This window comes from Prionailurus bengalensis, chromosome E3 (assembly GCF_016509475.1).
Source record: "Prionailurus bengalensis isolate Pbe53 chromosome E3, Fcat_Pben_1.1_paternal_pri, whole genome shotgun sequence".
NCBI classification, from domain to species: Eukaryota; Metazoa; Chordata; class Mammalia; order Carnivora; family Felidae; genus Prionailurus; species Prionailurus bengalensis.
Window position 1 is genome coordinate 40,448,064 of NC_057357.1, and position 13,494 is coordinate 40,461,557.

The window sequence follows — 13,494 nt, forward strand, 5'->3', positions numbered from 1 at the left end:
ATTTTTTATTTTCTCGGTACATGTAAAAGATAGGTCTGTTCTCTAGTCAAGTGTGCAGTAGCGTTATGTAAAAAAAAAAATGTTCGTGCCTTAAATAAGAAAGCGGTTTATTGCTAAACACCGCCGACCGTCACCTGAACGTGCAGCACCTGTGAGCACAGGTCACCGTAACAAATATGCCAACGATGAAAAGGTTTGAGATAAGGCAAGAATTACCAGAATGGAACCTGAAGACACAAAGTGAGCAAATGATGTTGGCAAAACGGCACCGACTGACTTTTTGACCACGGGGTTGCCGCAGACCTTCCGTTTGTAAAAAACACAGTGTGTGGGATGGGCAGTAAAGTGAGGTATGTCCGCACACTTTGTAAAAACTAACCGGGAGACAGTGTGGCGGGTAGAAATGGACAAGAGTCATTTCAACGTTAACGTACCGCTGAATTTTTTGAAATGCTCTATGTCTTGGCTTTGAAAATTTGTTTTGGGCCCATTCTATTCTTGGGGTTGTGCTGCTGTCCGGTGAGCGTGGAGTGAGGGCAATATTGCTAACGCCTAAACAACACCCGTGGCAGCTAGAGCTTTGCTGTACCTTGGTGCAGTGTTTGGAAAAAAGAAGATCTCTTTCCATTCCTTTTTTGTTGTTTTTGTTTTTGAGAGAGAGAGAGCGAGAGAGAGAGCACACATTCACATGAGCAGGGGACAGGGGCAGACAGAGAGTGAGAGTCCCAGGCAGGCTCTATGCTCAGCGCAGAGTCTGATGCAGGGCTTGATCCCACGACCCTGGGATCATGACCTGAGCAGAAATCAAGAGTCAGACCCTCAACCAGATGAGCCACCCAGGAACCCCTTGGCTTAAATTCTTAATACTTGTGTAGTGGGGGAGGGCACATATGGGATGAGGGTTGAGCAGGTAGAGCCCAGGGGAGTTTTTAGGCAGTAAAATTTTCTACGTGGTAGGGGCACCTGGGTGGTTCAGTCGGTTAAGCATCCGCCTTTGGCTCCGGTCATGATCTCACGGTCTGTGGGTTTGAGTCCCGCGTCGGGCTCTGTGCCGACAGCTCAGAGCCTGGAGCCTGCTTCGGATTCTGTGTCTCCCTCTCTCTCTCACCCTCCCCCACTTCCAATCTGTCTCTCTCTCAAAAATAAACATTAAAAATGTTTTTCTGTGGTAAATACAAGGCACCACGGTTGTCAGAGCCTATAGCACTTTACAGCAGAAAATGAGTCTTAACGTGTGTCAATTTTAAAAATCTTTCAGGGGATCACAGGATAGAGTACGGAATGTGACAGTCACCTAAGTATGGTAGAAATGTGTGAACGAGCCCTCGGAGAGGCGGTGCTGACCCCGGCCCTTCGGGTAGTGGTGGTGGTGTTGATACTGGGGGCTGAGGGACCGGACACAGGACTGCACTGCCGTCCACAGAGCTCCCCGCACAGGGCACAGGGCAAGCGTCCCGCGCCGCCGCTCAGCTGCACAGAGTGAAGGTGCAGGTTTTGGGAGCCGGGGCTTCAGTGTTGGGAGGAGGTGACATAAGCGAGGGGAGGAGGCGAGAATGAGCCTCATGGCGAAGGGTTGAGCACAAGTCACGTTTAGCTTCATACGGACACAGACGTCAGGTGCGCGTCGAGACATCTCCGGATACACGTCCGGGCACCAGTGAGTCCGCGTGCGGGGCCTTGCTCTGCCAACACGCCCAGGGCCCAGGAGCGGGTTTCCACAGCGCTCTCCAACAGGACCACGAGGCTCCTTGGAGAAATTCTAGGACGGAGGCAGGAAATGTCACAGGAGCCTGGAGTCAGACAAACTGTCCCAGCCTGGAGGGCCTAAGGACACGGGGCCTGGAAGGGATCCGGGGACACAGAGGACACCAGGGAAGCACGGAGGAAATGAGAATTAAGTGGAAACAGTAGGGAGAAGCCACCGCTGCCGACCCAGTGCCGTTTGTAACAGCGTCACGCCAGAACCCAGTAAACGGGCTAGAGACACGCGTGTTTGTACGTGGCATGTGGGACAGCAGCCCGTTCTGGCAGGACGAACGGCCAAAACGTGTCGCAGGGACAGAGGCTGAGCACAGAGGAGTAGGGGGAGGGATACGTATTCACTTCTGTTCGTTAAACCTGGGAACTTTACAGACTGACCCAGACGTTGAATCAGTATGTTTATGCCTGAAAGTAATACGACGTTATTGTCATCGTACCTCAGTTTAGCAACTTAAACTGCTGACGCTCGCCCGGTACCCTGATCTGGGCCCTCTGTCGTGGCGCAAGACCTCCGGCGTGCGAGCAGCCATGCCTTCGAGGAGCCCCGAGTTCTTTGAAGGAAGGTTTCTGTTCTCTTCAGAGAGTGGGCTCTGGCCCTGTGAGCTGCCCAGCCACAGGCCTGCGCCTCCCCTGAGCCCCCGTGTCCCCCTACAGAGAGGCCAAAGAGCACTGTGGTGACCGGAAGCTGGCCGATCTGATCCCGGGCGCAGTGGGCATGGCCTCACTCAGGTGTAACGCCAGCGGCGGCAAGATCAGCATCCTCCTCAGCAAGGTGGGTGCGCGGCGGCAGCTGCTCCCCGGACCGCGGCCTCCCCCGGCCGTGCTCACTGTGCTCCCTTCCTGCCACGAGACCTGAGCCCCACCCGTCCCCGGTCCCTAGTTCCTCTGAGACAGCGGGTTCCCCTGTGCAGGGTCCCCCTCTGCACCTCTTCTCTTTTCTGTACCTTTTCACCGGCCGGCTGCGTTCTCTTGGCATGAGGGGGCGGCAAGGCCCTCTGAGCCTCTGGCTTAGAGAAGGCAAGGACAGCCAGGGAGCAGAGTCTGACAGAAGGGACGTGGACACGTCTGTCCTGCCCTGCAGGCAGTGAGCCTTGCTGCCCACGAGTGTTTGCCTGCGAATCCATTCGTTCACCACCTACTTACCGGTTGCCTTCCGGGAACCAGGCTCTGTGTTGGGCACCGCGGACACAAGCCGATGCTTAATTAGGAGAGTGTGGCCCCTTCCTGTGGACAAACAGACGTCCATCAGAGACGGTCCAACTGCGGGCCATGCTGGGCGGGAGGCTTCCAGACGAGCATGTGGCAGGGGCAGGGGAGGCACAGGGAGACGCGCCCGGAGTATAAGCAGGTGGTACAGCACGACCCGAGGGCCTGCCATCCCTGGCAGAGGGTGGAGGCTGAGGCCGGCACGGTCAGTGGGCCATCACACGGGCGCTGGCCTTGGCGCAGGGGCAAGGCAGGACCGTCACGTAGCATCTTTCTACAGGTTGCTTCTCAGCGGTGGGGGGGTGTGCAGAAGTCTTCTGGGGGTTGGGGATCATCTGGGGCGGGGGGCACAGATGGGCGGGGACTGACTCCACCCTGGGCAGCCACGTGGAGGTTGAAAGGGGGACGGTGGGGTGTCCTGTCTCAGTGCTGAGTTCGAGGCTCCTCAGGGCGGCACGTGGGCCAGCGAAGACAAGCCTGAGTCTCAGAGGCTAAGTCTGGCTGGAGATGGGGGTCCTCGGGCAGCAGGAGGGCGGTGCCAGAGCCCAGGGGCACGGAAGCAGAAGCAGGGTGGGCATCCCAGGACACGGCACCATCTCCCTGCTGCTGGGGTGAATGCATGGCACGGGCGGGGACAGTGCGGTGACGCTAAGGGACAAAAACATCTCTCCTGGCACCAGGAATTCTTGTCCGCGGTGAAAGAAAACATGGCAAAGAAATAAAGTTCAGGCAGCACAAGCGAGCTTGTGGTGAAAACCAGCTGTCCCCAGCCCCGCTGGCGCTCCCCGCGGGAGGGTGCACTTTGGAAAGGAGGGGCTGGCGCAGGCAGTGGTCCACCGTTCCCCTGGGCAGGGGGCGGGGGGGGAGGGCAGGAGGCTGGGCACCTTCAGGGTCGCTGACGCGTCTCCCGGTTCGTCGTTGGTCTTTCCTCTCGCGGACGGTGTTTGTGATGAGAAACCGCTGATGCCATCGGGCTTACGGTGTTCTCTGTCTGAGGTTTTGACGGGCTGATCTTCTTGTTTTTCTTGAGTCCTCAGGCCCCATTTAGCGTCCTGCCGCCTGGTAAGACAAAGCCTTGCACAGTCTCCCCGAGTCGTTGGCATTCGTTCCCCCACCAGCCAAGCTGCTCCCCTTCTCTCGTCTTCATTCGCCTGTGTGAGAACTGGCGCGTGGGGATCCACTCCTCCGTGTCCCTGTGGTTCATCCACCTCAGCCGGACAGCTGGCGTTGGACCTCCACAATGTTTTAGAGTTTCTCGGCCCCCTGAAATTACAAAGTACCCCCCGGACAGCTGTCTCGGTGGGACGACGGTGCACCGACACCCACGTTAGGAGTGCTGGAGTGGCCGGCGGGTCGTGGACGCCACACGCTTGTTCTCAAACCCACGGGGTGCCAGCCACGCGGTTCCGTGAGCCCCGTTTTGTCTTCCCCTAGGCTGACGGCAGCCCCGATTCCAAAATCTGCTTCTACGACGTGGAAATGGACACTGTGACTCTCCTGGACCTCAAGACGGGGCAGATTGATCGGAGGGAGATGGTGTCCTTCAACGGGCAAGAGACCAAGAAGTAAGGCTATGATTCGGTGGGACTTCAGTGTAAAGCTAGTGAAAATGATACACAGCTTCCGAGCAGGTGGTGGCTGAGTGACGCTCCAGACTTGAAGGCCCTTAGCAGGTGGTGGTGGAGGAAACAGTGAAGCCAACAGCCCCGACAGATGGGATGGATGGGAGCCCCTGGGGTCCTGGAATTACCCGGCAGAGACGGGCTTCTGGAAGGGCAGTGGCAGCCATGGGCACACGGTGGCCCGGATGTTGGGGGGAGTGGCGGTCGCTCAGCCTTGTCTGCACCTAGGAAGGGAGCGCGTCTGTCTGGGTGGTGGTGTCTTTCTAGAAAAGTAATCACTGCTCTTCAGGGAGTTCATATAACCTGTGTTTGAGTTCCTGCTGCTGCCAGGGACACGCTTGACCTGCCCCACTGAGGGCTCACCTCTGACTCTGGAAAGTGACACCTGAGGGCCCAGTGCGCGGCTTAGGACCCAGGGTGCACACTGCGGCCGGCACCCACAACGCGTGCCCGACAGCAGAGCCCGAGGCCGGCCTTGCCGGGCACCTGCTCTTTTTCTCTGTTACGGTCCCCTCCCACTCCACTGCTGAAACCCTTTTCCAGAACCTTCTTTCTCCTGGGGGCTTAAACTGGTCACCACTGGTGGCCCTGCCCGAACAGGCCCGTCCTCACCTCTCCCCAGCCTCGCTCTGCTTTCTCGGCCCCAAATGTCCGCTGGAATCTCTTGTCATCACCTGCACCTCATTTCCAGAGATCACTCTTGTCTCGGCTGTGTGCTCGGAAACCTCACAGCTCACCTCTCCCTTAGTCGCCTCGGCTGTGACTCGTCCCATTTCCCTTGTTTGAATCATGTCTCAGACTCACGCTTTCACTCTGCCCTCCACCTTCAAGCCACGTCCTCCCCGGCCCGGCCTGTCACTCCTCCGGTGGCAGCAGGGACAGTGCGTGGCCTCCCTGCAGACTCCCCTCCGCTTCTGAGATCTGACCTTCCTTTGCCTCCAGACCCACCTTGTCTGTGGGCAGCGCACCTACCCCTCGGCACGTGTCCGCCCTACAGGACACAAGGTCCACGCCGGTCCTGGCAGGCGCCCTCTGTGGAGTCTCCAGAGCCAAAGTGTCACACGCCCTCCAACGAGGCTGCCCTGGGCCTCTTTGACTGGCTTTGTTTGATGTGAGCGTGTCCCCGGCAGGCTGGCTGCAGCGTGCTGTGGGAAGCGGCCCCGGAGCAGGCAGTCTGTGGAGCGCACAGCAGCCTGCGGACGCAGACGCCGACCCTGGGCACGCGTTTCCAGAGCGCATCTCAGCCCTCAGGACTCAGGATGGGCCTTCTCTTTCAGGAGCCCCGCCTTTGCGGACGAAAGACTGAGGGATCTCGTTCCTGTGAGCCACTTCTGGGACCAGAGCGAGCCCAGGCTGTTCGTGTGCGAGGCCGTGCGGGAGGCGCCGGGAGCCCCGCTGCAGCCCGGGGACAGGAAGCCCCCCGCCGAGGACGGCCCGGACCCCACGGTACCCTGTCTGCGTCGTGGTTGTCTCTTGGTGCAGGGGTCTGGGCAGGTTCACGGTCCTGACGTGGTTTATGGGAAAGCTGGAGGGAAGTTGGTGCCCGTGGAGCAGACTGCCTCCTTGACACGTGGCCTGCATTTGCATGGCGGCGGGCCCCACCCTCTCTGTCTGCTCCCACTCGGGCTGTCCTGTTTTAGTTCTCCCATGACGTCGAGTGCTGCATATTACTTTCTCCCTGGGACCGAGCCTGCCACCCTAACGGTTAACAGAGCTAACCCATGGCCGGCGTGTGTCCTGGGGCTGGATCAGCAAGGCCGGTTCCCACTGACATCCTCGCCCTGGCTCCTGACCTCCACCCTACCAGGCACTCCCCACCCACCCCCCCGTAGCGTCCAGGACTCTGATGCTTTCCTTGCGTATGTTGTCAGAACGTCTGGAGCTCCCTGGGAGAGGCCAGCGGCCGGCTGTGCCTCCCTGTGATGACCTTGTTCCGAGAGGGGTCTGTAGCCAGTCCCAGTAAGTCGGCAAGGGCAGCCAGCCTGCTGACGCTGGCGGCCTTGTGTCCCTGCCAAAGGAAGCCCCCCCTCCCCAGGGGTTGAGCACAGGGCCCAGGATTATCAGCAGTGGGTGTCTGTGCCCCCAGACATTCAGACGCACGGCCGATCCTTGGTTCTGAAACGCTGAGTGGTAAACAGGTGGCATCTCCGTGACTCTGTGACTGGAACAGGAGACGGCCCCGGGCGGGCAGTGAGGGTACGCGCTGATCGCCACTCTGGGGCCCTTGCCGGCACGCTGACCGGGTGCCGCGTCCGGGCTTCTCGAGGAGGGTGAGGCCTGGGAGGGCTTCGCCACCTGGACCTCCTGCTGCTCCTGTCCACAGGGGGCTCACGGCACTGCCGCCCTGGTCCCTCCACCCCCCTCCCCCCAAGAGCGGATGAGAGAATCTCTCTGCTGCTGTCTTTGAAATGAGAGTCGAGGAGCTGAACAGAAAAACTGACACCCGAGAGTTCTTTGGTGTCATTTACCAGCTGGGTGGGGAATGATTTGTTTTTGCTACAAGGAAACCCATCCCTAAGAGGGTCTAGCGGCTCTCCACGCAGGATGTGGCACATCCTTCCAGAAGGGGGCTAATGGATTATCCGCATGAGGCTGTGTGCCCACGTTCGTCCTTCTTCTCTGTGTATCAACATCCTGGCCGTGAACGTGGGGATCAGATGCACGATGGAAGGTGACGTGGTCACACCAGAGCCGACGGCATCTCCCTCTCCCTCAGGCTGACGTGCTGGTCCTGTCCTTCTTCGTCACCGAAGAGCATGGCTTCTTGCTCCAGGACAGCTTCTCCCGGCCTCCCGCCTACCAGACCCTTCTGGGAATTCAAGTGCCTCACTATTACTTCACGAGGAAGGTGGGAGCCCCGCGAGCACGGGGCCGCGTTCCCGGGTCCCAGCGGGGCGGGGGGGTCTCTGGCGGCCACGGCTCACCCCTCATTACGCACCGCGCACCACGTGCTCTAATTTGTGCCCCAAAACTCCAGCAGCTGGGAGGCCCCCGGGTCAGGAAAGTGACAAGCCTTGGCTGTGCCGTCAAGACAGGGTAGCACGGACGTGACGTGTCCGCGGTCCTCGGGTAGGGGACTAACGGTGATGCGGGCGCAGAGGTGGCCCCTGGGGACAGGCCAGCCTGTGGCTTTTCAGGAAGCGTGTCTCACTCACACGTCTGCTTGTTTATTTTCGACGGAACGGGGTTGTTTTCACACACGTGCACGCTCCTAGCTAGCTTGTCTTGCAAAGAGTTGTCTGCCTCCCCTGGGGCTCGGCCTCCTTGTCGCCAGGGTCTCCGGACCCGTGAGTGTCTCGTGGCTCCGCCCACAGCTTTTCTTCATTCCCTTATTTTAAACCATCTCTGCCCTCACGCCGGCATTTTTCTGGATTTCATTCTCATTTCACGTACCTCAGGAACATTCGTCTTTCCTTTGACCTGAGGACTCAAAACATCATGAGAGCGCGTTTATGGTTCCTCCTATCGAGTTTTCCTCCTAATTTCCCTGATTTGGTTTGAAGCGGGGTTCAATAGGGAATAGTCAAGAAAGTTCTTGAGATGTTCTGGTACAAAGGGGTGATTTTATTACGGCAGGGGGACAGGCAGAAAGAGCCGCACCGGGGTCATGAGAGGCAGCTGTTATCCTTGGGAGTTGGACGGGCGGAGGATGGTAATGACAAGGAGGTTTCCAAACGGACCGTCCGTACGCTGGGGACTCCAGGATCCCAGAGGCCTGGCTGTCGTCCGGCTGAGGGGGTTTTCCCGCTAGCAAAAGCATTACCGACCGTGAAGACAGTGGGGTTCCTGGGGGAACGTCTGCTCTGCCGGCCTCAAGTATTTCTCCACGGGCTGCAGGTTAGAAGGAAAGTCAATCTTATCCGCATTTCTCTTGTTCTGCCCGTTATTCCCAGCGTGGACTTTGGTTTCTCCCGTTTGCGTGAGCCTTCCGTGTTCCCCTCACCATCCGGCCCCTAGACTTTGCCTTACTCGTACGTGGCCCCTTCTGCTTGCGTTCCTCTGTCCCTCTGTCCCCAGGCTTGTCGGGGAGTCTGATGCCACAGCAGCCCCGGTGTGGGAGCCGCACGCCTACGTCGCTCCGCATAGCCCCTGTCCTGGCTCAGACTGTGGCTTGAACAGTCCGTCACCATGTTGTAATGCAGGAAATAGTTTATGAACTAGGTTAGCAAAAAAGGGAATCTTATTAACTTGATCTCTAAAGTGCTAGTAAGAGGAAGCTGTGAAGCATTGTGTTTCTTTATTTTTTTTTTTTTAATTTTTTTTTCAACGTTTTATTTTGTTTTTGGGACAGAGAGAGACAGAGCATGAACGGGGGAGGGGCAGAGAGAGAGGGAGACACAGAATCGGAAACAGGCCCGAACCAAAGAAGGGCAGCTTTTAAAGAAACATGATGCGGGGCGCCTGGGTGGCGCAGTCGGTTAAGCGTCCGACTTCAGCCAGGTCACGATCTCGCGGTCCATGAGTTCGAGCCCCGCGTCGGGCTCTGGGCTGATGGCTCAGAGCCTGGGGCCTGTTTCCGATTCTGTGTCTCCCTCTCTCTCTCTGTTCCTCCCCCGTTCATGCTCTGTCTCTCTCTGTCCCAAAAATAAAAAAAATAAAACGTTGAAAAAAAAAAATTTAAAAAAAAAAAAAAAAAGCTGCCCTTCTTCTGGATTACTGACCCGTATCCGAGGCCGTCAACACCGCGTCTGCAGGTGCCCTGTCTGCACACTTGAGGGTGTGGATGAGAACGTGACAACCCAGGGTCCCCAGCTCAGTGCCCCCTCTCGGAACAGAGCTGAGGCTCCGAAACGAGGGCAGCGGCCATTGCCTGTGGCGGGTGAGCCACGGCACTCTCGTTTCTGTGAGAATTCCCCGGCGCAACCACAGTGGGCCCGGTTCTGATCATAATGGGGCACCGGGTCCATAGCAGACTGACCGGCTGGAAGTCTGGCCTCTGCCTCGCAGTGTGTGCACACGTTTTCTGAAAGTTCCCGCTCAGGGCCGACTCTGCAGCTTTCAGCCTCCTCCTGACGTGATCCGGCCTGCACTCATCCACCCAGACTGGGGGCTGCCCCAGGCCCTTTGCTTATGCTCTGCTCTGTGCCTTGCCATCCACACCTGGGTCTGACAAATCCTACCAGTGTTTCAAGTGCCCCCCCAAGTTAGAGACTTTAGGTGAACATCAGGGAGCAGCAAGATGAGGGGCTGCTGAGAACCGAGTGGGGGCAGGGGTCACACAGCAGCAGCCACGGTGATGAGATCTGTTAGGGTTCCTAGACCCAATTCCGCCGTGGCGAGGGAGCCCCCCACAACACGAAGAAAGTCTCAGATACCACCTGGAGGCCTGAGAATTCAACTCCGTTTTTTTCTCTTTTATTTAACATTCATTTTTGGGAGACCAAGAGCGAGTGGGGGAGGGGCAGAGAGAGAGGAAGATACAGAATCTGAAGCAGGCTCCAGGCTCTGAGCTGTCAGCACAGAGCCCAACGTGGGGCTCAAACTCACAGACCGTGAGATCATGACCTCAGCTGAAGTCGGACCCTCAACCGACCAAGCCACCCAGGTGCCCCCGTTTTTTTTTCTTAAAAAGATTTTTTTTACAGAAACATAGTTAATATCCAAAGTTACACTGGCTGCAGGTGTACAACATAGTGACCTGACCCTTCTGTACACAGCTCTATGCTCAACACAATCCAGTCGGTTCTGACACCGTGCACCCAGAGACAGCGCCAAGTCCCACGGGTCACGGCCTCCGTCCCGCACCCCCACCCCCACCCGTGCTCCCGCCACAGGCCACAGAGTGGAGGGTCCTCCTCGGGCTCTTGCAGCCGGTTAGAGCGGCTCCCAGAGGCCAGGGAACCACGTACTCGCGCTTAGCGGTGTGTGGAAGGATGCGATAAAGGACACGAGGCAGCAGCCAGATGAAGAGACGCACAGGGCACGTCCGGGGAGGGCACAGAGCTCCCGAGTCCTCGAGTCCTCGCCGGGTGCCACTCCCCCCACCCCTCCCTGCCCGGAGGCCTGCGGTCGCAGTCCTGGGCGGTTATGGAGGCCTCGCTGGAGCCCTCTGAGTAGTGGCGGGTCCTCCCGGCAGCCACCCTGCCCCTGGGCAGAGACCCAAAGTCACCTTCATTCTGAGGCCTTATCATGGGGAAATTCCAGGGGTTTTAGCAGCTGTGAGCTGTGAATCTGTGGTGAAGAAATGTATGGTCGTTTGAGTGACCGAGTACATACTTGTTATCAATGACAGCGTCCCAGGAGACCAAGGACTAGCCAGGGGAGCCGGGTCCAAGGAGCGTGGGCCGTGACCACCTTTAGAGAGGCAGAGAACCGGGGCCTTCGCAGAGAGAAAAGCGGATGATGCGGGAGGCGGGGCGCGTGTGGGCCCCAGGCGAGATGGAGCAGAGCAGCACCTGGCGGGGCGGAAGGGAGCAGGGTGGGGAGGGGGAGGGCCCAGGTGCCGTCAGCACGTTGTCTCCCCAGGCCCGTCTGGGAAGCGCTGCGCAGGGTCAGTGGTTCTGAAAAACATCAGTAAGGGCACACGACTAATCTGGGTTACGGCTTTGGAAAGTTCTGCCGGAAATCTTCTTGGCGTTACTTGATGCTAGGGCCCCGTGCCCGTGCGAGAGCACCTGGCTTGGCAGCGAGACCTCTCGAGGCTGTGGAGTAACCGAGGGGTCGGCATCCGTGAGCTAGAGGCTGAGGGACAGGTCCCTACGCGGGACAGCTTTCCCGGTGCCCGGCGGGGACGGCGGCCACCTCCGCGCACGGGCACACGTCTCGAGCAGAGGCTCAGTGTGCGTATCCCCTTCCCCGACCCGACAGCTAACGGTGTCCTTTGTCATTCAGCCAGGAGAAGCAGACGGGGAAGACCAGGGGGACCCGGGGCGCCACCGCGTCCCCCACCTGGTGGGCAGGAGACCCCTGCGAGACTTCGTCGGACTGGAGGGCTGTGATAAGCCCACTCAGGATGCCATGCTCGACTTCAGCTTCTTTGTCACCATCGGAGACATGGATGAAGCTTTGAAATGTATCAAGCTCATCAAAAGGTGAGGACTCTGCTCGCTGAGGTATGAGGGCACGTGTGCACCTCCGGGAGCCTCTCTGTAGGCCTCTGTCCCTTCTCGAGGTTCTGAGAAGCAGTAACTCTTCTGTGACTGTGTCACAGAGGATCTCCTGGTTTGTCACCCACGGAGGCAGGTGAATTAGGCGGCACAGCAGGGCGTGGGCAAGCCCAGCTCCCCTCTGCTGGGCTCAGAGTCTCTTGGGCTGCTGTGTATTTGATTGATTTTTAAGTGGTCCGGGTACCTCCTAGTCAAAAGTTCTGCAGTCGCTAGATATTCGCAGTACCTGTTCCTCTGGGAATAATCGCTACTAAACAGGAAGGCATCGGTAACAGACACCTGAAACAGTACAGGGAAACACAGTTAAAATCGCTCTAAATTTTAAAAAAACCATTTTTTTTAATGTTTATTTTTGAGAGAGACAGAGCATGAGCAGGGGAGGGGCAGAGAGAGAGAGAGAGAGAGAGAGAGAGAGAATATGAATCCCAAGCAGGCTCCAGACCTCGAGCTGTCAGTGCAGAGCCTGTTGCGGGGCTCGAACCCATGAACCCCGAGATCATGACCTGAGCCAAAGTCGGACGCTTTACCTACTGAGCCGCCCCAGGCGCCCCATGCTCTAAAATGTTTAATCAAAGGCTGTCTCCAAGCAGCCTCGTCTCCATTCCTGAGAGAATTCAGCAACTGTTCTCAAGAGCACTTACAGGCGTTCACATCCGAAGGGCAGGAAAATTATTACATGGTGAAAGTGAAGCAGGAACACAGAGATGAAAACTGAACCTGTCACCTAGAACAGCCCCTCGTTTGCAGTGATGGTACTTTTCAAACGAGCGCATGACTCCCGGTCCCTTGTCTTATTTCTAAAACTGTGGCCAAACCTTGTTTCTGGAGCAGGCCGTGTCCACACTGACCTCTCTACGAGAGGGCTCTTCACTTGACGGGTGAACCAGAGGGGCTGATGGCACAGCCCAGTCTTTCTCTGGCCTCCTTTCATTTACCATAAACACAATCACAACTACGTGGTTAGCTTTAATACTTTAATGTACCTTAGCATAGTCGTATGTGTGATATTATGAAATCGTACATCTTTTTTTATGTTATTTATTTTTGAGAGAGACAGAGTCAGTGAAGGGGTGGGGGGGACAGAGAGAGAGGGAGACACAGAATTCGAAGCAGGCTCCAGGGTCTGAGCTGTGAGCGCAGAGCCCGATGTGGGGCTCGAACTCACGGACCGTGAGATCATGACCTGAGCTGAAGTTGGACGCTCAACTGGCTGAGCCCCCCAGGCGCCCCTGAAATTGTACATCTTAACTGTTTCATTATTCTTTTAAAAATCTATTATTTTTAGCATGTGCTTGGGGGGTGTGGAAGGGTCCATTGTGGAAGGAAGCTCGGAGGGAGGAAGGTCAGACTTAAACGTTCCCATGAGTGTGCTGGGGTGGGACACAAATCTGGTTATTTCTACAGCATGTGATGAGTTTATTGCAAATGGTCAAGCTTTAGATGCTTTTCAGTCGTTCTCAATTGCATTATGATTTTTAAAGCACGAGCCGCACCGCACTGTTTGTCTCACTGAAGACAGGCTCCACACAGCTACCTCATGCTCACCAGAAGGTCGAAAGAGCGAGGCTTAACGTTTTTTAGTGGGAGGCGGCCTGGCTTGGGGGGAGGCGGCTTCATGTTGGGGGAGGCGGCCAGCGGGCCTCTGATCTGACCCTGGCTTGGTGTGCTACCCGCGGGCCCCAGTGTCAGCTTCCTGGGGATCACTGCCGCCAGGTGGCGCAGGGCCAAGCATTTCAGTGCACAGGAAGCGTCCAGGTGGGTGCGGTGGGCACTCTGTCCTGACAGATGTGGACAGGCAT

At 57.4% G+C, this 13,494-nt stretch overlaps 1 protein-coding gene and 1 non-coding gene across 5 annotated transcripts in view; both read left to right on the forward strand.

Moving 5' to 3' along the window:
* IFT140 (intraflagellar transport 140) overlaps window positions 1-13,494 on the forward strand; it is a 79,896-nt gene that overhangs the window by 30,268 nt on the left and 36,134 nt on the right. For all 4 annotated transcript variants that reach the window (XM_043561035.1, XM_043561037.1, XM_043561034.1 and 1 more), the window contains 5 exons: window positions 2,416-2,533; window positions 4,402-4,532; window positions 5,867-6,035; window positions 7,306-7,437; window positions 11,421-11,620. In XM_043561035.1, the coding sequence (XP_043416970.1) occupies window positions 2,416-2,533; window positions 4,402-4,532; window positions 5,867-6,035; window positions 7,306-7,437; window positions 11,421-11,620 (750 nt within the window). The remainder of the gene's footprint in view (window positions 1-2,415; window positions 2,534-4,401; window positions 4,533-5,866; window positions 6,036-7,305; window positions 7,438-11,420; window positions 11,621-13,494) is intronic.
* Window positions 487-610, forward strand: LOC122472121. The gene has a single exon (XR_006294369.1). It is a non-coding gene; the product is annotated as a U4atac minor spliceosomal RNA (small nuclear RNA).